This window comes from Metarhizium acridum, assembly GCF_019434415.1.
Source record: "Metarhizium acridum strain ARSEF 324 chromosome Unknown scaffold_577, whole genome shotgun sequence".
Lineage (NCBI taxonomy): Eukaryota > Fungi > Ascomycota > Sordariomycetes > Hypocreales > Clavicipitaceae > Metarhizium > Metarhizium acridum.
Window position 1 is genome coordinate 887,661 of NW_027094045.1, and position 23,429 is coordinate 911,089.

The 23,429-nt window shown below is 46.8% G+C and overlaps 5 protein-coding genes across 5 annotated transcripts; 3 read left to right on the top strand and 2 right to left on the bottom strand.

Moving 5' to 3' along the window:
* Positions 1-2,011: 2,011 nt before the first annotated feature.
* Positions 2,012-3,784, bottom strand: J3458_021136 (uncharacterized protein; the record flags this gene model as incomplete). The annotated part of the gene is made up of 2 exons (XM_007816636.2): positions 2,012-2,817; positions 2,917-3,784. 2 exons carry the CDS (start codon positions 3,782-3,784, stop codon positions 2,012-2,014), a joined length of 1,674 nt encoding a protein of 557 aa, XP_007814827.2.
* A 7,606-nt stretch (positions 3,785-11,390) lies between these two features.
* On the top strand, positions 11,391-12,791 carry J3458_021137 (uncharacterized protein; the record flags this gene model as incomplete). The annotated part of the gene is made up of 1 exon (XM_066122418.1): positions 11,391-12,791. One exon carries the CDS (start codon positions 11,391-11,393, stop codon positions 12,789-12,791), a length of 1,401 nt encoding a protein of 466 aa, XP_065972672.1.
* A 250-nt stretch (positions 12,792-13,041) lies between these two features.
* Positions 13,042-14,524, bottom strand: J3458_021138 (uncharacterized protein; the record flags this gene model as incomplete). The annotated part of the gene is made up of 1 exon (XM_007816639.2): positions 13,042-14,524. One exon carries the CDS (start codon positions 14,522-14,524, stop codon positions 13,238-13,240), a length of 1,287 nt encoding a protein of 428 aa, XP_007814830.2. The 3' UTR covers positions 13,042-13,237.
* A 112-nt stretch (positions 14,525-14,636) lies between these two features.
* On the top strand, positions 14,637-15,979 carry TM1_2 (ToMV susceptible protein tm-1(GCR26)). The gene is made up of 2 exons (XM_007816640.2): positions 14,637-15,016; positions 15,077-15,979. The coding sequence occupies exons 1-2, from the start codon at positions 14,783-14,785 to the stop codon at positions 15,674-15,676; spliced, it is 834 nt and encodes a 277-aa protein (XP_007814831.2). The 5' UTR covers positions 14,637-14,782; the 3' UTR covers positions 15,677-15,979.
* A 3,105-nt stretch (positions 15,980-19,084) lies between these two features.
* CHIT33_3 (Endochitinase 33) lies at positions 19,085-20,106 on the top strand (the record flags this gene model as incomplete). The annotated part of the gene is made up of 2 exons (XM_007816641.2): positions 19,085-19,185; positions 19,239-20,106. The coding sequence occupies 2 exons, from the start codon at positions 19,085-19,087 to the stop codon at positions 20,104-20,106; spliced, it is 969 nt and encodes a 322-aa protein (XP_007814832.2).
* Positions 20,107-23,429: the final 3,323 nt, after the last annotated feature.

Sequence of the window (23,429 nt, forward strand, 5' to 3'; positions counted from 1 at the left end):
AACTACCTGATCATCGATGAGAAGAGCATGCTGGGACTGCGACAGCTTTCTTGGATCGATGACCGCCTGCGCGAGGCGTTCCCGAGTAGGAATGAGGAGTTCTTTGGTAGTCTTAACATCCTTCTGGTTGGCGACTTCTTCCAGCTTCCACCCGTGCTACAGAAGCCGCTCTATTACGATAAAGAGGTGCAGGGAGTGGAGATCAAAGGCAGGAACGCATATAGACGCTTCGATAAATCAGTCTTCTTGAAGGTTGTCCAACGGCAACGGGGCGACGATCAGAAGGCGTTTCGCACAGCTCTCGAGGAATTGCGGCTCCTCCAACTGTCAGTCGAGTCCTGGAAACTCCTTTCCGGTCGAGTACAGGCGAAGCTAGATGATCTGGAGGTCGCCAGGTTCGCCAACGCCTTGCGAGTATACGCCACGAAAGATAGGGTGAACGAATATAACCACTACCACCTCGACCGCCTCGGCCGGCCAGTCATTCAGGTCAAGGCTAAGAATGTCGGCCTTGGCGCGGCTGCGGCGCCTGATGACAAGGCGGGCAACCTTGCGAAGCAGATCCCTATATGCATTGGCGCCCGTCTGATGCTGACATCTAACCTTTGGCAGCCAGTTGGTCTCTGCAACGGCGCTCGCGGTACCGTTTACGATATCGGCTGGGCACCGGGGGCTGACCCAGTCCAAGACCCTCCCTGTGTTATCATGATGGAGTTTGACAAGTACAGTGGACCTGTGTTCCTGACCACCGCTGATGGCAGAAAGATTGTCCCGATTCTCCCAGTAGACAGGGACTTCCTCATCGGAAGCACTCTCTGCACTCGCACGCAGTTTCCCCTGATCGTATGCTACGCCATTACGGTTCACAAGTCGCAGAGCATCACTGAAGATGTCATCGTGACAGATCTCTCCTGTCGGGACTTTCAGACTGGTTTAAGCTACGTAGCTGTCTCTCGCGTAAAAACGCTCCAGGGCTTGATGCTGGATGCGCCCTTTGATCGTGGTCACCTGTTTTACGAGTCTCCACCAGAGGGTATGAAGATGAAGATGAGGGATGAGCGGCATAGAAGACGACAGGTCCTTACACGGAATCCATATAGGTCAGACCACGGCTCTGCATAACTAGATAGCTAGCTAAATGTAATGGCTTAATAGTTGCTTGGCCCAAGGACTCCCAGCCTTCGGATGATCGTACCCCTTGCACCCACAGCTCTAACGTGCAAGGGGTGGCGTAGTATTTTAAAAGTAATTATTAGTCCATAACTTAACCGATAACCCCACCCTGCTGTGTCACACCTAGCTAAAATTCAGGGGTTATATTGTATAGTGAGAGGTTCAGAGATTAATATAATACAAGTATTGACAACATTGAACCCTGCCAAACAGCTCACTCGTAGCGAGGCTCTCTGCCACATCTCTCTAGTCACTCTGCTAGCAACCCAGCCATTCTAACACCTTGGCGTAGGAGGCGAACGCCTATTAATGCCACATTGGCCACTCTCGTACCGACTTGGAAGGCCGGCTTCCAGAATTCTGCCGAGAGTGACGCTCATCTGCTCGAAGACAAAGATGCCAAGGCGGATCGTGTCAAGCCCATCACAGAGAGCTTGAAGACTTCATATTGAGCCATGGTGTGTTTGGCTCGGACCTCACTCAGTTGGGACTGAGACAAAGGCTTTGGATGATGTGCTATTAATACATACAGTGGCTCCCCTCCACGCATTTGGAGCGGATGGGTTTGGTATAGTAATGTAGTGTCTTGAGAAAGTGTAGATCGGGAAAGCCTCATAGCAATGGCCATGTGGCTACCTACTCGATCTGCATAACCCTTTTCTATGCTTCAAATGTGATACTGGCTGATACAGTGCTAGTAGAGCATGAATACTATTAATTATAAAGACAAATTGAGGAAAGATAGTAAAGCCCAACCTCGTCCAGAATTGCGTGCCCTGCCGGTCAGTCTCGAGTTGAGTTTTTGTAAAAGAGAAAAGAATTGAATGTGGTGCTACAGCTAGACGCCTGAATCCTCTTGCTCGATAAGTGCGGTTCCTTGGTACGTATTCCAATTTGCGCACACATTGTCCACGTAAGTTGAGTTTGTGATGCCCCCGATTTCGCCTTGTCTCTCAATAAACTGCAACGCAAATCCCTCAGAAGTGTGCCAGCCAATGTGACAATGCATTAACCACACCCCCGGGTTGTCTGTCTGCCATGCTAGCACAAGATATCCCGACGCAGGCAGCAAAGCCGTATCACGCCGTGCAGGATTGTCTGTGTTTAGCGTAACGGTGCTAGAGGAATACGTGCCTGACCCTTGTGCGAGGACGAAAAAGTCGTGTCCATGTAGATGAATTGGGTGAGGTACTGCAAGCGCTGTCTCTATTACGAGATATATCCACTGGTCTGCGTCGCTAAGCTGTATGACGGCAGTGTCATTGTCATAGCTTGTTGTGCCACTCAAAACTGACTGCAAAGTCGGCTTCGCCCAGTTGACGAGCATCGTTGTACTGTTGAGATACCATTTGAACAGTCCAGCACTGTTGGTGCCTACTGTTGCCAGCTCCAGATCATTCCAATTTGCATTGGACACTGACTTGCTAACATAGGGTATCAGGTTGGCTGTTTCGTCGTCGCAGCTGTCTGTATAATTGTATCCCGTTGTCGTGGGGGTTCCAGCGCTGTCGCCGTAGTATACAATACCTCGGATGTTGTTGGAACTTTCGTTTTCAGAACAGGCGGCCTGGGGAATCGCACGCATCCAGAAGTTGTCGGCTGTGGATGCTTGGTCAGCGGTCACGATGACATCGTATCGCTGGGCTACAAAATGATTCCTTTCCATTAACTTCATTCTTTGAATATCTGTTATATAGTTGGGCTTGTGCGGTATATATAGCGACACAAACATGGCTTACTCACCGATTCCTATATTCAACACTGTGGCTGTGAAGGGCTGAATTGGTACGAGATCTGACGCAATCACCGTCATCGTGTGATTATCAATGGAAAACTTCCAGTGTGTATCAATTGCCGCATTTAGGAGTCGCAGACGGTAAGATTTTCCTGATGTAAACGATACATTGAAACGAGTCCCTGTTTGGGAAGAGCTTCCGTCAGATCCGTAGACATTAGTGCCGTTGATCAGGCCGTTGTCGAGCGTGGGTGGTCCGGCCGTTTGGGCCACAGAGTACAACTCATCCACTGTTTGATGATCCCAGTCGTTTAGGAAGACCATCCCGAGATCTTCATCGTAATTTGAACTTGCAGGTCCATTAATAATAATGCCCCCAAAAACTCCTTCCCAGGTCTGGAGGCCAATATGTGAGTGATACCAAGACGTGCCATACTGGGTGGCTTTCCAAGTGTAAGTGGTCGATTGGTTAACGGCAAGTGGGCATTGTGTAATAGATACAACTCCGTCATTTTCATTGGTGTAGTTTTGACGTATACCGTGAAAGTGAATACTCGTACCGTTAAGGGAGGTCGTTAGAGAGTTGGTAACATGCACAACCACAGTGTCACCCCAATCCGCAAACAAGGTTGGTCCAGGAATACTGCCATTGACGGCTATAGCAGATCGAGAGAAGCCGTCAGGATCTACAGAAACATCTGTTAACTCTAGCCAGTACTCTCTAGTGACTGAAGTATCAACAACAGTGGTGGAATAGTCGGTTGCCACAGAGTAGTCACACCACTGCGTGCGGTTAGTTGCACTGTTTCCGGTACAAGCCGCCGCCGAAATGACTTTGGCGGCGATTCCTAGCAAAAGAACCAAATATTCACTCATTGTTAAAGATTCCGATAAAGATGTTGAATGCATAGAAAGATTAGGGACGAGAGGCAAATTTATCTTTGCTATGAACAATGGTTCGGTGGTACGGCTTCTATCCGCAGTAACTTATCTTAGAGACTAGGCTAGTCCATATAAAAAAACCTTTATTTCTGCTATCCTGAACCTCAATCACTGCCGAGGAGCATCCTGACATTTCTTCTAGGGCCGCGTAAGCCTAGGCCGCGTAACTAGTTAATAACATGACGACCAGAGCCTTGCAACTACTCATAATTAAACTTCTATTAAATTAAAAACCTACTAGTTGGTACTATGGAGTTTTTTACTTGTATAAGTTGTAACTTAGACGCCCACATCCCGGTGGATAGCCTGTTCATTACGCGTACGATTGTGCATTAGAGCCACTCCCCGAGACCAAACGCTATTTATAGCTACAATAGAAGGTCAATGCCCAGCATAGCTCTGTGACTATGGTAGAAAGCTTACAAGTAGTAGCAAAATGTCAAGCTAAGCCAACAGCTTTTAGATTGGCTGACAAGAAAAGATGCCGGTCTGCTACGTGATGACTTGCCGCGTCAGCGATTTGAGACATTGTGGACACGGACACGGCAAGCCGGGTTTGACTTGCCGCTTACCTAAGTAAGGAAGAGGCTTCTTACTCGGATATAAAAGTGTAAGAACTATCTGCCTCAAATCAAGCAATGTTATCTGGAGCCATTGCATTCATTTCATCCACACCTGTCAAGAAGTTCTGTTAGCCACGTTATTCTTGAATTCCTTTCCATCATGATCTCACCGTATGTTTTGGCCTCGATTACCATTTTGTTTCTATGCAATACAAAAGGGGAAATGATCAGCAGACGAGGCTCTACACAGCCATTTCAGATGTATGCCTACGGTCCTGGCATTGGTGGCCTTTCAATTTTCTCCTCCGGTGGTAAATAGTAACTACCCTCCGCTGATATGCTTGAATTGACTCAATATGTAGGTAATGCCTTTATTGGTGACTACCAAAGTACGAATCAGTCACAGGCTGCTCCAGTTATAAGTACGTTGTCTCGTTGCTAGTTTCACAGAAAGCCCGTAACTCACATTATTCTAGTAACTCCTGCTCATACAGGGGTCAAAAACGGATCTTGGATTGGGAATCCTAATACTACTCGTCCTGTAAATTCGATTGATCCTCCGACGTGGTCGAACCGCGAATTTGCTATTCCGGGACCCGAGTCGTCATCTAATCAAGTTGGTTTTGTAACAGCGGTAAACGACACCTCTAACACAATTACCTCGGGCTTTCGCTTTTATGGGAACGTCATATTATTATTGACTAGTGATGGGAAATGGGAGTCTCTTTGGTCTGCTGTTCCAACTGCTATAGACGATGTTTATTTGCTACAGTGGAACGTGACGGATGGTGAGGACAGCAACCAAGTGCCATTGGTATTGAAGAGGACCCCCCCTTCCAATTCATAAACGAGAGGGGTACTTCGGCGTGCTGCACCTCAATTCAGCATTGACCAAACTATTATCAAGAGTACACCGTGGCGCCCAACTCGAACGTCATTAAGAGGTCAAGTTTAGACCGAGGAATGCTTTTTCAATAAATACATTTTTTGGTATATTTACTGGTTGAATTTAGGCCCTTGCCTTATACTTTAAACCCGGAGACTCTGAGCTCTACAATTACAATAAACCTCCCAAAGCGTTTTAACATTGCAGGCACGTAGCGCGCAACTTGATGGAATCACGGTGCGATAACACGCATTAACACGACTGTGTACTCTTGTTGCGTAGAAGCGAAATTATTCAAGTGAATAAAAGGTTACAAATAGTATCGAGTAAAGGAAAAGAATTTTTCTTTTTCTTCCCTGGTTGATTTGTTAGTTATGCTTCTGGGGCACCGCTAGAGCTTAAGCCACACACGCAGGCATTGAGAGTACTAAGCACCCTGGTGCTGGCAGATAAGACCCTCGGCATAACCCGTTGGACCAGTCCGGGCTCTGCTGCCGCATTGACCCCAGATTCCGGCGACATTGTCGGGAGTTGGATGTCAGTCCGCAGATGTAGATCCTCCTATTGTGCAACGAATGATCCCGCCCACTGCCTCGTGCGCCCCTTCTGATTTAAAGTGAATCTCGACGAGTAGGACCTTAATAAACGGTTAAAATTTTATTGTAGTTCCATTGAAGTACATAAGCAGCAACTCACGTGTACCATGGAAGCCATGAACTTAGACATGGGCGCTTAGTTGCCAATCGCCACAAGCGCTGGCCGGCTATCTTCGAAATGGCAGTAATGGTCCGTCGGCCCCTTCTGCGGAAATATATCGTGGTAGCTCACCAAACTATCTATTGTGCCTCCCATTTCTCTTCTCAGTCCATTGTGCAGACAAACTCCAGAAACTCTGGAATGTCATTTAGCTGCTTCCTTCACAGCGATATTCTTTGTGCTCAGTGAATCTGCATCCGTAAACCTTTTATCCAACTTCTCCCTTTGCAGTCTCCCGTGATTGGATTACCGTAATACTGCTCAAACGTCTTTGATACGATTGTTTTCCGCGTTGGGCGCCTAGGGCTTTGTTTTTGACGACAAAGAAGTGCAACCCTAGCCATAAAATAATTCAGGGCTCTAGAAACAAAGGACTGGAAATTTCAGAGTTCTAAGGCTCCTGTCGCGACAAAAAAAAAGAGGCTCTAATTTCCAAGCGATTCCCTTATATTCCATTAACAGCTCCTAAAAAGTCACGGTCTGTTTGACTAAGAACCTCTAAGCGCCCCTAGGAATGATTCTAGTGCCTTGTCTTTTGTTTCCCTTTGAGTAGTTTGCTCTCTGGTCTTAGGTCCCATAATACCTTTATGCCTAGCTAATAGGAAGGCCCCATGGTTTTAGCCGTGGTGGGATATAAAATGAAATATAGTGCCTCGGGGTGTAAAAATTTAAATAATAACGACTCATAGCACTATCTCATATACATCTTACCTATTATTCCTACCTAACGTACAACGTCCAAAAAATGGGTAGTAGTTGCAGTAAGGACAGCTCTAGCCATACCGAAGATTACGAAACTCGGCAACTACGACCTGTTGTAAGATTAGAGTATGTTTTGCTTTTCTGTTCTAAATATAGAGAAACATTCATCATTCTAGTGCTAATTAACAATCATTTTCGCAAAGAAGTGCGGCAACAGTTAGTATGCAGCCAGAAGTGCCAAAAGGCACTTACAAAGAACGCGGAGAGGAGTTAGCGGATTACCTGCACAACCAGCCATGCCTCTACATGAATCTTATCCCCCCAACCAACTTCAATACACGCCTAAATGAAGGAATAAAGGAACAAGCGAGAATAAAAGAAGAATGGCCTAATATCAGTCCACTAAGCTCGCCTGGAATAGGTCCACAAATACCGTCTCGAGATATTAGTCCTCCAACTTCGCCTTAATATATGACTCAACCAGCTTTTCTAGCTGTTAGGTGAAGATTGATGCGAATTTAAGGGCCTTGTCTAAATCAGGCTCTTAATAAAGGTATTTTTTAGCTGGCTAGATTTTATCTATGCGTATATTTAAAGTAAATTTCGCTACTCTCTTAGTATAGTGAAGGTTGTGAATAGGAGATAAGGCATTGGTAGTAAGACTGTATTTAATAACTTAGCTTATTAAGGCTTTAAATAAGTTTTAATATGCAAAAGACTAATACATTATAACGTACTAAGTTTAAAGAGATTACTATACACGTCTTCTGCAAATATTAAATTAAGCCGTAGATTCTTATATATAGTATAATCTATTATCAAAGTAACTTCCTTATACTCAGTCTTAGTTGACCCATTCGACAGAGAGTCTAGTAAAGATCTATCCTTGTCCTGGGAACATTCTTGGGCTGGTGCTCGATAAAAGTATTCACGGCCTTGATAAGTGTATGCTCCAACGAGGTAAACCCATGCTTCTGGCCCATCTTCTCTAGAATCTGAACACTGAGCTTATTATCCACTTCGCCAGCATCCACGGCTTCCTCATTCACTCAGTGCTGATTTTAGCTTAATCTTTTCGGGGTCTCGCCTGTGTATGATTTCAAGGATCTGCACCCGTGAGTATTTCACTGCAAATGCAAATAGACGCTTGTCACTCACATCATCGAGTGTCAACTCTCCTAGGTGCAACGGTGCTGTATCCTTAATATCAACGTACTACTGTGGAGGAAAAATTGACGGTGCAGCAGGATAGCCCTTAACAACGGCATCGATAACGGCAGAGCTGCTACGATAGCCTATGTTCTCCGAAGAAATGGCTATGCCGAAGTTTACATTAGGCACCGTATTGAATGAGAAGGGTGGCTTGTTTTTGTGCATCTATGTAAAAGCTTCCTGCTCGCCACGCGCCTTAGAGGCGCTGTAGAGCATGAATCCATGCCAACGGGGGTTTCCCTTGCCATCCCATGGTTTGGTTGTTTATTCAATGGCTGCAGTATTCCAGGAAGATGCGTCGATTCTGTACGGCACGCCAGTTGTGGGAACTACGCATGCAGCAAGGGACGACGCAACCACAACACTCTTAACCGTAGGTTCCTTTGCTGCTGTCTCTAGCAATAATATGTTGGACGGGATAGTTTCGTCGATAACGTTTTGGTTTTCTGGATTGATATCCATGTTCATGGCTGTGTGAGCAACGCCATCCACCCCTTTCAGAGTCTCATCGAAGGCACCTGGAGAATGAATGTCCGGAACCTCAACTAGTTCGAATTTGGGTCAGAAGTACGCTTTCATCCAGATATTTGATGCGACGGAGCGAACAGTGCCACGAACTCGGTACCCGCGCTGCAAGAAAACTTGGGTAGCAACGCTAGCAACATAGCCATTGGCGCCTGTGACGAGAAGGAGACCTCCGGGTGGAACTGAAGGCATTGCATGTATTGGAATGTATTATAAATAAGATGCTTCGAAACTAAGTGTAGAGAAAAGGAGCCTCGGAGATGGGGTTGACAGGCTGCTCCCAAAAATACGTTTTATGCTTTCATGCTCCTAACACGAACTTAAGGCCCTGGCTTTAGTTACATATATGAATCTCTTCCAAGTCTCTGCAAATCGCTCATTACGCTTACGAATCGGGTGCCTAGCATGGTCTTTATATTGCCCTTTGACAACTCCCCCATTCTCAATGTAACATTATTTTGAATAGTAGACGTTGAAGGTTTGTACTTAACTTGAAGTCCCTAGTCCCCAAGTTTTGCGGAAAGTCTGTCGTTAAATTAAGGGTTAGGCTCAATAGCGTATAAGTAATCGACGACAAATGGACCTAGGCAGCAGATTTAATGGTTTGGCACGGGGTCTAGTTCAGAGTTTTTCATGAGTGACGTGGACGAATAACAAGACAACAAGACAATAGTTGTGTTTTACCAGGCGATAAATCCATCCAGTAGATGACAAGTTAGTATCCAGACTGCTGAGTTGGCAATGGACAAGTTGAATGGAAGAGCCATTAGTTTTATTAGGATTGAGTCTTAAATTTGTTAGAAAAGTGTAGGTGGGTGAGAATGCCTTTGCTACACGCTTCTTTACAGTCAATATATTCCACCTTTTCGCAAAGAGATTAACTGGTAATACAGGAGAAGCATAAATCACTCTACATGGATCCCATGTAACGGTAATGGGGATTCGCTCTTTATAAGGTTCAAGTATTGGGGGTTGAAATACAATGAGACAGTGAATTGTATACCCACGTAAGGCAAAATATGAAACACATTAGCCAAGTAATACATATAACGAAGAGTGTGGCAGGATTCTGTCGCGACTAGCAGTCGTGTACGGGAGACGGGGCTTTTCTTTAGTAAAATTTCGGCTCAGGCCTGGAAAAGATGCACACTTTAACAGTAATATTAATTAGACACAAAGTTAAAATGGTTAGGCTAGAATTGGAACCAGCTCCCCCAAGTATGACCACAAGCTGCTCCCACCCCTCTTGCCACGTGCTAGTTAATCAATCTGCTTTGAGGCACCCAAGATTACAATACCGCTAGTGATATAATACAGGGAGAAGTCACAATATGCCCACCTAAGTTAGTGTGGAAGTGACACGTCGAATATAGAGATAGTCGCGGTGTATGGGTACTTGGGAATTAATTAAGGCTTAACAAATGTAGCGCTCAGATGACGCGTATCGCTAAACCTATTAAAAAATGCTTTACAAGATTACTCGTCTAGAGAACCACTCGGGTGACGGGGCGTGACGCAAGATATATCTATCACCCTGAAAGCTCAGGCTTCAATGAGATCCTGCACGAGCGGCGCTTAATTCATCCTGTATTCGTTAGAATACGGTGGAGCTACAAAAACCAGAGAAGATCCGTTCGCACTGTAAATCTTGTCCTTGTGTCAATATAGCATAGCGGTGAACACATGTTGGTTAGTTGGAGCCAGTTCTAAACATACAATAGAATACTTTCCCTTCTAGGCGTACGGTATCTCTGCCTCAATTTAATGCTATAAATTAATATTAGTCAGTTGAATCTGGCGTAGAAAAATATAGACTAACTGTCTATATTTGTCGCGTGGATAGCTCTAAAGAGAAAAATGTTAGCTGCATATAGTAGCGGACCTTTTGCAGTGTGACTAATTGTTCTTCTGCCGCTATAGATATTGACGCCTTCCGAGAACATGTAACTATTAGGTATTATATTATGGCCAAGGCAAATCCTTATGCATATGTATCTGCAGAGGGTTAGCATAATGCATGTTTCCTGCATGTTAGTCAAACACCGTGTATCCAGTGTAGCGACGTGCTCTTCGTGTGATAATCTAGCCTGCGTATGATTGGGAGCCACTGTATTTTCCATATTACGTATATGTCGCATGATTGACACAGACTAAGCGTGCGCGAGGCCAATAGAATTGACTATAGTTAAGCTACAATATAGCAATCTATAAGTTAAATAAACCCAGCAATATAGAATTTGGCTAATGAAATAAACGTGGCATAATGCCAAGCCATTAATATCAATAGTATTGTCCATGCTCGCGAACACCTCGTGTTACGCGAGGCGGATTTTCAATATCTCTTCGACTACGAGATGGAGGGTGGGCTTGCCAGAGTCCCAGAAGTCAAGTGATTAGCTACGCGGATAAACAAAAGGTCCTGCCCGGAGTATAAAGGTCTTAATATATGTATTATAGGCCCATTTGTACGGAAGCTTTAGGTACCATTTATGTATTCTTACCCCATTAGCCACTAAAGCCGAAGTACTAATCTCCACAAGTCTTTCCGCTGTATAAAACACGACTATTATAGGTAATACAGAAATATTAAATGCAATTTCCGAGATGATATACAATTTCATAGTAGGTTTAGGCAGGGAATACGCTCCTAATAAGAGACTTTGTATTGCTATCTTACTTTTAACTTGAGGCCACATAGTAAATTCATTGTATCACTTAATAATATACGTAGCTTGTAAAAATTGCAGCAAATACATCTATATGCATATATATACATCACAGCTTCCCCAGAACAACATATTAGTTCTGTACAAGCTGCGAGATATATATCTCATTTTTCAATTTTATTTCAAATAAGAAAATGAAGGCCACAATCTGGAGCCTTGGCCTGGCCACTATGACGGCATGGTCGTTAGCTCACCCTCTTGTCATTGACAAGGCGACCTTTGAGCGGCATGGCGGCGATGTCAAGAACGTGGCGACTAGTATCAAGACACACAACGAAGAATTACGTGCATCTAGCTACGAAACACCTTGGCTTGTTGTTGGCCGTATGGGTGGCTGCACCGCAACATGGCTTGGTGAGAAAGACGGTTGGAGTTTTGTGCTTACTGCGGCACATTGCGTCAATTATCGAGGCACTGAAACGGCCACAAGTAAGACCTTTGCCGCACCTGGAGGGCGAGTCATCGCATCAGGCAAAGGTACTGTGTATGTACCGCCGCAACGGGTCAAAAAGCCAAAGGGTATGGGCGGCGCATCTACCGATATTGCAATCCTCAAGTTGCCCGCACGCAACCCGGTGGTCGATGAGGCTGGCAGGCCGGTAGATCGGCCAATCCTAAACGATGCACTAGACGAGGAAGGTAAAGATGTCATCTTTGTTGGTTACGGAAGCTGGGGCGTTGGCTTGGATGGCAGCGGCGCGTACAAACCATCGCGCGGCGAGCGGCGGCTGTACGGGCGCAGCCGTATCGACAGCATTTTCGAACTTGAACATGGAATCGGTGCGAGTTATAAACCCGCAGGGCCATCACCATTCTGGGCGCGAACGGCCCCAGGCGACAGTGGTTCTGCTTGGTGGCAGATCCGCGATGGCAAGCCAGTCATTATCGCGACAACCAATGGTGGCCACGCGACCAAATCGACTGGCGCGCGTGTGTCAAAATACGCTGACTGGATCAAGTCCATCTACCCGGAGGCGCGATTTTTGTCCGCCGAGAAGCCCCAAGGATGCATTGTTAGCTTGCAGACAAGCGCGCGGTATTGCTTGTCTGCCGGCAACACGTCTGGGTATTCTCTGCCTCGGTGGATATACGAGCATGAGGTCTACGTGGATGCTGCGCCAGGTACGGCAGTGCAGCTATCAGACTTTGACAATCTTTCGTATAAGAGGATCGCAACTTTTGTCGGGACGGTCGAGAACAACAGGCTCAAGTCAGCCAAGGCAGCCAGCGGGAAGTACCTCAACTTCTCGCGGCCACACTCGATGCGCGTGGTGAAGAATACAACCCCGGTCGGTTGCATCACCAGCCTGATAACTAGCGCAAGGTATTGTTTGCCTCCCGAGCAGCAGTCGAGTGACTCACTGCCTCCCTGGATCTACGCGCATGATGTCCAGGTTGAAGCCGCGCCAGGAACCGCAGTCATACTATCGGATTCTAATAATCTCTCGCATAAACGCCTCGCAACGTTTACCGGATTTATTCAGAACTGGGAGTTGACCAAGGTAAGAGCCCTGAATGGGGAAGATCTGGACTTTTCGCGGCCAAAGTCCATGCGGGTCATCCGGCAATAAACTCAACTTGCGGGCCTTTGCAGACATGTATGAGGTTAGTTTGTCGTAAGGGTACACAGGAACAAACAGGGTCAAATGGGACTTGATAAAAGCCATATTAGACAAGATGAGGGACAGATATTTCCGGGGTGGGCCATTAAGATACAGGGAGGAAACAAGATTGCGAATTAGCTTATTCGCTTGCTTAATTGATTGAAGCCGTTGAATTAGGAATGCGCCGAAGCAGGGTGCAGATGGCTCGTTGCGAATCCCTGTGTATATTTGTGTGTCCGTGGTGGCAGTAGTAACATTCGACCAGACGCTTGATTGTAAAAGGCTCCGGCCACAAGACTAGGTAAACGCCTAACCTACATTGCTAAAAAAGAGGTATTATTAATACATTCTAGCTTCCCTTAGCTTTGATGTGTATTCATGACTACTAAGACAATCGAAGCATAGGGTTGATTTTAATGAGATAGTTGCATCACCTCTACTAGAGCCTCTGCAACATGTATGGCGAATTGCAAATTATTCACATGTCCTGGATCTTCTATAACCTTGATTCCCGTGTGTGCTAAATTAGCCTTGAGGGTGTCAAAGAGGGCAGCGTCCGCAGCTTCATCGTAGAAGGGGCCGCCAGGAACTGAGAGCATGCTCACACCACCTTTGGGAATCCAAACTTGAGTCAAGGCGGTTGTTTTTAATCTTTTCAACTTGTCGCAAATAAACTCTGCAATGGACTTGCAGTCGCTCTCGGATGATCGGACCAGCGTTACTAGGGGGTTATGCTCTACCTGCGGCCGATCTTGGTATTTGGCCGGGACTGAGGCTTTGGGACCGAAGTTGGCCATGTCCAAAGCGCCGAGTGATATGATGTTGGGTATTCCCGCTTCTATCGCGGCATCAAGTCTCTCGTCTCCAGCAGACATTTGCCCCCCCATTATTAGATCGCAGATCTCAGTAGTTGTCAGATCGATTACAGCATCTATTTGGCGATTGCGAATAAGGCGCTCCATGGCCATCCCACCGTGACCCGTGGCGTGAAAGACGTACGTTTCGATGGGATATCGGGATTCCAAAAAACTTCTTATGGAATCTACTCCAGGCGTTGTCACTCCAAACATGGTTATGGCGACTCGCTTCTTGGCGGGCGATTCCCTTGGTCGGTGCTCTCTTCGGATCGAGTACGAAGACGCGGCTCCAGCTATGGCGGCTGCGGCGTTGGCCAAAATGTCCCGGAGTACTTGATTGAGACCAGCAATATCGACGACAGAATACATCAAGGTAATATCCGTCTCGCCGATAATAAAACCTGTATCGCCACTGGCAATTGTTGACACGATGAGCTTGGGGAATCCGATAGGGACCGCACGCCGCATCACGGCCGAAGCCAAGGCCGTGCCGCCAGACCCTCCTGCCGAGATGACGCCATCAATAGAGCCATTAGTGAACATGTCTTGTATCAGCTTGGTTGTGCACTCGGACACCATTTCAATAAATTTTCCGCGTGAAAGGTGAGTGGCTTCGGCCTTTGGGATGTGCTTGAACAGCAAGTCTGATACCGAGACGTCGACTGCATCGTTGGCGACAGGCTTGCGACCGACGTCAACAAGGAGAGTCTTCACCTTGGGGTATTTACTAATCTCGTCACGAAGAAATAGAAACTCGGCCAACTTGGTGTCACAAGTCCCGATAATGGCAACAGTCGCTGTCATCCTGTTAGTTGAAGGCGTCGATGTAGGCTTCACTTTCATTGTGCCAAAGAGCTTCGAACTCATCGCAACTGCCCCACAATATGCGGGGGACCGGTGCATCCGGTCTTTAGGTTCCCACAGTTGCCCACGAGTTCTGTGTAGAGAAAGGCAAGCTGGAGTCATCTCAAGAGTCTCCGACTCATTTGGAGCTTCAACTTTTTATATCTTCATTAAACCCAATCATGCTACTGAAATAACGGAGACATTGCACACAAATTGACCAAGCCAGTTAGTCGAGAGTGATCCCCCATCTTCAAAATGCCGCCACCCACAAGCAGAAGGGAGATCCTGGCCAGTCTTCGGTCACAAATACAGCAAGGCAAGCCCATAGTAGGCGCTGGAGCAGGCATCGGACTTTCAGCAAAGTTCATCGAAGAAGGAGGTGGCGACTTGATTATTATATACAATAGCGGTCGTTTCAGAATGGCAGGCCGAGGATCCTTAGCCGGCCTCATGCCCTACGGAAATGCGAATGACGTCGTCCTGGATATGGTAAGACTCAAGTCTCGAGGCTCCAGGGAAGCTGTGCATTTCTAACAGAATAAACACTAGGCCAATGAAGTGCTGCCAATTGTCAAGTTTACTCCCGTCATCGCCGGTGTTTGTGGTACAGACCCGTTGAGGAATATGCCCTTCTTTTTGAAACAGTTACACGACATGGGCTTTTCAGGTGTCCAGAATTTTCCTACTGTGGGACTCATCGACGGCCAGTTTCGCGCCAATCTGGAGGAAACGGGAATGTCTTACGACCTAGAAGTTGACATGATTGCCATGGCTCACAAAATGGGCCTGCTTACGACTCCTTACGTCTTCAACGCGCAGGAAAGTGAAAAAATGACTCGAGCTGGAGCCGACGTATTGGTCGCCCACATGGGCTTGACAACGAGTGGCTCAATCGGTGCCACCTCAGGGAAGACTATGGATGAATGCGTAACTCTGATTCAGGAGATTCGTGATGCGGCTGTTGCCATTAACCCCGATGTTATAGTATTGTGTCATGGGGGACCAATCGCTAGCCCAGACGATGCGCAGTATATTTTGGGCCGTACGACAGGAATTCATGGCTTCTATGGCGCAAGCTCAATGGAGAGATTGCCAGTCGAGACTGCTATTGCGGATATCACGAGGAATTTCAAGAACATCCGGACTTAGGGTGATTTACCCGTGTGCTGCCTCGTGCTGGCTTGTCGGGAGAAATATTGGATCAATTCAGCTGTGAAGAGCTATCTTCTCTTCTCTTCTCTTCTCTTCTTTTCTTTTCTTTCTTGAAATTCCAATCAATACAACCTGCAAATCCAGGTACTCTGCACTTGTTTGTTTGGTCACGTATAAATATAGGGCAATGGAATTTTGTTTACCAACCTCGAGCGGAGAAGGAATCAAGCCAAAAGCTTGCTTCTCAGTATGTACATCTGATAGATCTGCGCCTAGCTTTTAACGCGCGTGATGTGACCGGCGGCAAACTCCTTCTAGTAGTCCCTATGCAATTGCGAGGATAAGCATCACAATGCGACACTTGTACTCGATTTAGATAGCGTAAACGGGAACTTGCGAGGCATCCATGGAGTCGGTTATATGCCTGGTGGTAAGTTACCCGGGTGAATGGCGTTGCCAGCCGGGCAAAAGTTCGTCGCCCGAGGAACCGTGTCAAGGACTTCATCGCTCTCACCCCTACATCCACCTTGAAAATTATGCAACCAAAGAGACATGCAAATTTTATAACTTTCATCTCTATTTGTAGGCTTCAAGGTAAGTGCTCGTTCGCCCAATACAAAATCTTTATTCTCTACACAGCTAAAGTCTTTGAGACAAAGTCCAAGTGAAGCACAAGCGTGATGACTTGATAATTTTATTACTTTTACAGCTCGGTAAAGATTATTTTTATGTAATGACTTGCAAAGACTGGGATATTTATCTTACACCTGTAAAAGGCACGCTTTCCATGCTGGAAACACTCCAGGCACCATGCGCCCAGGATAAATGAAGCTTTACAAGTTGGGACTCTTTGCATAAGATGACCCAAATTGTTCCCTGGTCTGGCAATAAACATTACCCTTGAGGACTATAAATACCAATTGCAAAACTGGACCGGGTAATAGCAACGGTGACTATATTAGTCCCGAGAGACACACCTTGTCTTCTATACAGATTGTTGGTACTGTTACAGCATGCGGGAATTTATTCTCGGTAAGGGAAGAGATTAAGCGTCTAAACGTGTCAAGTTTCAAAGACAAGAAGTAACGTTACTAACGGCAATAGGAGAAAGATCCAAAGCCGAATTAGGAGAACCTCGTCCCATCAACCTTCCCAAGTGAGCAGGTGGCTCTAGAAAGGAGTGGTGGGACCATTAGATAGGGCTTATTCACGAATGAGCCTGGTACTTTTAACGCGTACTCGGTAGAAGCCATGTGTTACGCCCGTCCCCACCATTACCGTGAGAAGCGAGGGTATGTCGAGTCCGAATGAAACAGACCACAGCGCACCCGGTAGTGTTGGGGAATTTGGCGTTTGATTTGGGGTAATAAATTTCCGCCCGAGGACGCAAAGGAGTTTGTGGGCGGCAGTTACATTGGCATTAGACCGTGGGCACAACATTGAACCATTATCTGGCGCCGTGGGTGTTGAAATCAGTCTCATAATAGCCTGTTGGACAACTCGCAGGGGGGAAGGTAGGAGTATTTTATGCACAAGAGACAGGATGGAAGGGTCAGCGTGGTGCCTAAGAAGGGGTAGTTGCACCATTCTAGATTATCGGGAACATTTATACCTCGAGAAACCTGCTGACCTTGCGACTCGGAGATGGATGTGTTCTATATTGACGCGTAGGGATAATGAGAATTCGTGCGACCTCGTTGTACAATGCTAACCTCACAATTTCTGAAAGCAGACTGACTCCTGCCGGTGGAAATGCTCACCTAGGTCATGTGGCTCGCGGCCCGACCTTGCTTGAGCGTTAGTGCAAGCCACGATGCAGGACAAGCAAGGCACATGTGAGAGGATGGCGCCCTCTCTTGAGTCCTTTCCCTCGGTCCATTATGCCAGTCTCGCGGCACGAGGAAGACAAGCTGCATGTTATTTAGTTACAGCGTGGCGCGGGCGCAGGGACGGCATCTAACCACGGAGTAGTGCGGATGTTTCCAACAACACGGCGCCGCAGGTAAGTCACGGCGCTTATTCTTTTCTCACTCCCGCCCCACGTAGATTTTATGCTGAATACCCAGCCAAGTCTCGAGTTATTTTTAAATTATGGAATGCCTACGTACGCAATCAGTGAGGGGTGCAGCAGGTTACAGAGTCATGCTCGCGCCGTCGCGTGGCTGGTCATTCCCAGAATGAAATACACAGTGACCAGCCCTGTGGCGCCTCTTTTTCGGCAGCAGTTAGTCCTGTGGGCTCATGCTGCCTCTTTCTGGGCTCTTCTGGTATGTACATAGATTTCACGACGAGCCGACGAATCTGATTGATGATGAGCTGTCAGAGTTGACCATTGTTGCAGACACCAGCAGACCCCGCTGCTTGTACCACGAGAACATCGCCAGCATTCAAGTTGGTACCTGACCAAGCACCAGACTCGTTAGACTGGTCCACTCATAACCGTTTGATCTCGTCAAGACTCTTGTGGCGTAGGCATGTACTAGTTACAATGGCATGGACCAAGGATTGGCGCCCCGGCAAAGCCTAGTTTGTCGCGTCAACGGCCAGGTAACTTGATGGGCACACATTCCATCCAAAACATGGTAGTTACCCCCAAATGCACAATCCTACGGATGGCGTCCATCGCATAGTCACAGGGAGGGTAGCAGGTAACATTGCTGACCCCAACCAACAGCACTCCCCACGTGGCAACATCACATGGGTTATGCGACCAGATGGATATTCTCATGGAAGCGTCCAACGTCACATACGCCTTCTCAGACCATTGTGATTCCCAAAGTGGATAAGTGGCTTCTAATCGATGATGGGAGATGCGCCATCTTGGTCACTCGCAAGGCTCTAGCGATCCCCCTGCAAAGATATATAGGTGCGTCTCTCTAGTATTTATCTATGAGATTGGGAGCGGTCAACGAGTCAATCTTCACTTCGCTTCTTTATTCCATCACTTAGTGGTATTAGACCGCTTCAATACATTGTTCTACTCTTCAACTGTTCTGTATTGCTCAAAACGAAAGTAAACCTCGATAATGGCGTTTCCCGTCCTCACGTTGTGGTCGACAGCCAGTATACTGGCCATATTGCCGGCGACCCTCGCTGGTTTCAACTCTGGATCAGGAAAAAATGTGGCCGTTTATTGGGGCGAGTGTCTCGACTCCCAATTAACTTTTACCTTGCTACGCCTAACCTCTAAGCAGGCCAAAATTCGTACAATCAAGGCAGTGGTCCGCTTGCCCAACAGCGTCTAAGTTATTACTGCTCTAGTGAGGGATATCAGCCCAGAGCTGGCTTACATAAAGGCGAAAGCTGACTGTGGTCTCACCAGACGCCGAAATTGACGTGAGATTGTTGCGATTGGGAACAAATTTATATACAGACTAACATCTACAGATTATTCCCGTTGCCTTTATGAATGGTATCAGTCCTCCCATCACCAATTTCGCCAACGCTGGTGATAATTGTACCGCCTTCCCCAGCAATTCCAATCTCCTCAGCTGTCCCCAGATTGAGTAAGTCATACAGATGCTCCCGCTCCGTGTATCCGTAGGCTTACATTTTCAAGAGCGGATATCAAGTCTTGCCAGGTGACCAACGGCAAGACAATTATTCTTTCTCTTGGCGGCGCGACCTATGGCCAAGGTGGATGGAGCAGCGTGAGTGATGCCCAAGCAGCCGCTCAGAATGTTTGGGATATGTTTGGCCCCGTACCCTCGGGCAAGACTATTGATAGGCCGTTCGGATCAGCCGTTGTCGATGGCTTTGACTTCGACTTCGAAGCTAGCACGAATAATTTGCCTGCCTTTGGCCAGAAGCTTCGCAGTCTCATGGATGCAGCAGGAGGCAAAAAATTCTACCTCTCTGCCGCTCCTCAATGTGTCTTCCCGGATGCCGCTGTTGGCGCAGCCCTTAACGCTGTGTCGTTTGACTTCATCATGATTCAGTTTTATAATAACTGGTGCGGCGTGTCTAACTTCCAGGAGGGCTCAACAACTCAAAATGCATTCAATTTTGACGTTTGGGATAACTGGGCCAAGACTACCAGCCCCAATAAGAAAGTTAAGCTTCTCATTGGCGTCCCAGCCGCTCCCGGCGCAGGCGGCGGTTACACGAGCGGCTCCAAACTCAAGGCTGCTATCAACTGGTCTCAAAAGTACAGCAGTTTTGGTGGTGCCATGATGTGGGATATGTCTCAACTGTACTCTAATAGCGCGTTCCTTGGCGAAATCGTTTCCGACATTTCGAACGGCCCTACTACCACTCTCCCACCCGGCGGTACCACCACGACAACGTCATCTTCCACTCCTCCTCCCACAGGAACACTCGTCCCTCAATGGGGTCAGTGCGGTGGCGAAGGCTACACTGGATCTACTCAATGCCAGCCTCCTTACAAGTGCACCTATGGCGGGCAATGGTGGTCTTCCTGCCAATAGTCTGTTGGGCCCGGCTGATTCCTGCATAGCAAAAATCACTGCAGGGGTATGAAATTGTGTTGCAATGTTGCACATTTGTGGCTTTTTTCATGTATATATTGGAAGACTTTTGTAAATATCCCACTATGTTACATGTCTTTCCAGTGAAGTATCTTATATCAGTTCAACGAGGATGACAGGACAATAAATGGACCTTAGACCATCGACTCATTCTCTATCACACAACAACTGCCCACGCGACCTCGTCGACCCCTTTGCAGACCGAAGCACTCTCCCGACTCGTGCTGGGTCAGTTGGAATATGTGATTGTTCCCCGTTGGTTGGCGAGTTTCCCACAGCCGGCTAGAATTAATTATGTGAAAACATCTCACATGGTACATGAAAGCGTTACTAATCACCGAGAACATCTCAACTACCATGCCGTGTTATGTAGTTATCGAAGTCAGCCGCCTGATGAGTGAAGGATTTCCGAAGTCAAGTTTCCGTGATGTATTAAGCTTCTTACAGGTCTTAAAGTTTGTCTCGAATATAGTGAAGTGATGTGGAGCGCAGATGCTATTTGCGCAGTAGCAACCCAGGGAAAACGCCCGCATCAAAAGCTTGTACATCCAGTAACGCTAAAATAAGAAGTACTCTTCGTATATCTGCTTCTATACGACTATCGCGCACGATAAACTCGACTAAGGTGAGGTGTCGTACCAGACGCTAGTTCGGCTCGACCAGCTGTAGTCGACCCTGAGAAACCCACCGCTGCGAACGAATGCAACAGCATCGAACAGGGTCGGCAAAGAGGTAGTGAGTCCGGGCATAATAGGCCTCTTGCTCTCTGTTGCTAGAAGCCCCGGATGGGATTCGATGCTAATCATGTATCGCCTCCACTACTCCTCATCAGCGTGGTTGCATCAACATACGGGATAGAAGGACCTTGTTATTGCATGTTCTTAATAGAAGCAATGCTATGCTAAAATGAGACTTGATCTTCATATTATATTGCCGCTCTACCTCTATCCCTCTATTACCTGGAACAACAACGCGGCTAACTAGTCCCCTATGTTTAACGCTATCGCGAATTACCCAAATCTCCCATAACTGGCCATCGTGTCCAGTTGCTAGCGGCCTTGGCTCAAACGATGTTGATACACTACCGCGCATCTAAGCCCAACTCCTTCCCTATGGTCAAAACGCTCGGCTATATTCGGACTGCCTACGCGGGCATCCTGGTAGCTGAGATTATCAAGAACATTACAGCTTAGGCAAGCTGGGCCTTTTACTTGGCGTCCAATATCTTAATCCACGGCCTCTTTATTAACGAGTCGAGAAACTGTCCGTATATAACCAACGGTCCCTTCCTTTACGCGTTAAGGACCTTGGTGACCAAAATCACTATCTCCTGCTACCTTAGCGGGCTTGTCCCTGCCGATTTCGATAGAATATGCGACGATGTTAACTCCTCTAGGGGTTGTACATGTATTATATATAAATGTGGCAACTAGCGCTAACAACTCATTAAAAATTTTAACCTTAAATAAAGCTAAATATTAAGGCATAATATGTCTCTCCTATAACGTGTCTTTAAAGTGCTATAACGTAATATACTTGTACTTAGTCTTAGATGCTTCGGCCGAGGAACCCGGTGACTAAGCCGAAGCCAAGGGGTTAATATCTGCGTGGCATTAAATTTATCGGCCAGGGTAAGCTGCTTGGTATTGACTGGGTAATGAGGAAGGATTCGTGATTCCTAGCTTAGCAGCTTAAATAGAGAGCTGTTCAGACCTGAATTTCAGGCGAGTGTAATAAACCTACGAAGATTAATTTAGCGAGGGTGGAATCTTCGAGGCTAGACAACAATAAGCTTCCCACTATTCTCCAACCAACACTATACTCGCATAGCTGCGGAGGGGCTACCTGCCAAGTAATACTGACCACCTTGGCGTTTGGAAGGCCCCGACCGGTAGGATTTACAGAAGAATGATCTAGCGCGCTTATACTTGACCTAATGGGGCTAGGACATTGACCACAGTCGACCAGACTCTAGCCGCGCCCGTGCCTAGGAAAGCACTTCCATCCCGAAAGCCTCGAAGGGAGGGTTCATTCCTGCTCTGCTCAGGATTTTTAGCTTGGTCAAGATGCTCGATAACAAAACACTATCAATAATTTAGAAAGATATGGAGCAAACGTTGATGAGAATAACGATAAAACAGCGTATAACAGTCTAGATGTTAGACTTGGGAAGGCTGCTGCTCATCTAAACATATTCGCACTTGCATTCTCCTTGGCACCACAGCTCTCCAAGATGGTCTAAGAAGCTTGCTAGCTAACAGGCGTCGCGTCTTAACATGGCGTTTGATACGGTTGACCTTAAGTTTAACCTACTATAGTGGTATAAAAGGTTAATAGAAGGATACAATCGAACAATCGAACAACTGTGGCGAGGAAGCCGAAGTTTCCAGCCAATCTGGTATGCTAGAGGCTACTCCCATGACGAGGAGCAAAATCGACTGCATGATGACACACAATGTCGCAGTCCTCGTCCTAGATGGCACTTCGCACAGCACACTGGATGCTATAGTGGGAGCTACCGTGCTACGTAGTTTTAATCCCTGCGTTATCTTTGGCCTGTGGTGCTTCACGCTTGGGGCAGGACTTCTCTAGTAAAGGCAATGCTCTTCTCAAAGTCAATCATATTGACTCGGAAGTGAAGACCTTCGGACAGCAAAACCATACTCATAGGAATCCCGAGACTTACGGTCCCGTTAGGGCCCAGCAAAAGGGTAAAGGCTGACCCACTTCCTCATGCACAAAAAGAGTGAGACAAACATCACATGGATAGATGTGCAGACTTATACCATGACATAAATTTCGAGCATCTTTGCGCTTTCGACAAGATTCAGAGGCTCTTTCTAGGTATCTTAACCCTACTAACCTAAGCTGCTGTGTGAAGAAACCCAAGTAGCCTTCATAGCCTATGCCTGGCACTCCGTATCGCTGGCATCCCGTTGAAGGGATTTCAGGCCGCAATATAAGTTGGAAATAACCTGCACCGCGTCTACCAATTCGGGGGCATCGTTGTATGGAACAAATTAGACAAGCATGCTCTCTTGTGAAACGGCCTTAAGTGGATTTAATGTTAACGGACGCTGGACCACCAACAGATTGACGGGAAAAGAGGTAAATAACGATGAATGGAACTAGGTTATCTCAATGTTAGATGTTGGAAAGACCGAGGTTACTAACCAGACCAAATAGCTTCTATAATCGCAAATATCTGTAGTTTTTACGTCGGTCCGCAAACTAGTGGGTTGATAAAACTCTGTTTCTGATTA

Excerpts from the sequence above, each read along its gene's own strand:
- TM1_2 (XM_007816640.2), top strand. The coding sequence starts at position 14,783 with ATGCCGCCACCCACAAGCAGAAGGGAGATCCTGGCCAGTCTTCGGTCA. Across the intron at positions 15,017-15,076 it reads ATGACGTCGTCCTGGATATG|GCCAATGAAGTGCTGCCAAT; the intron begins GTAAGACTCAAG and ends AATAAACACTAG.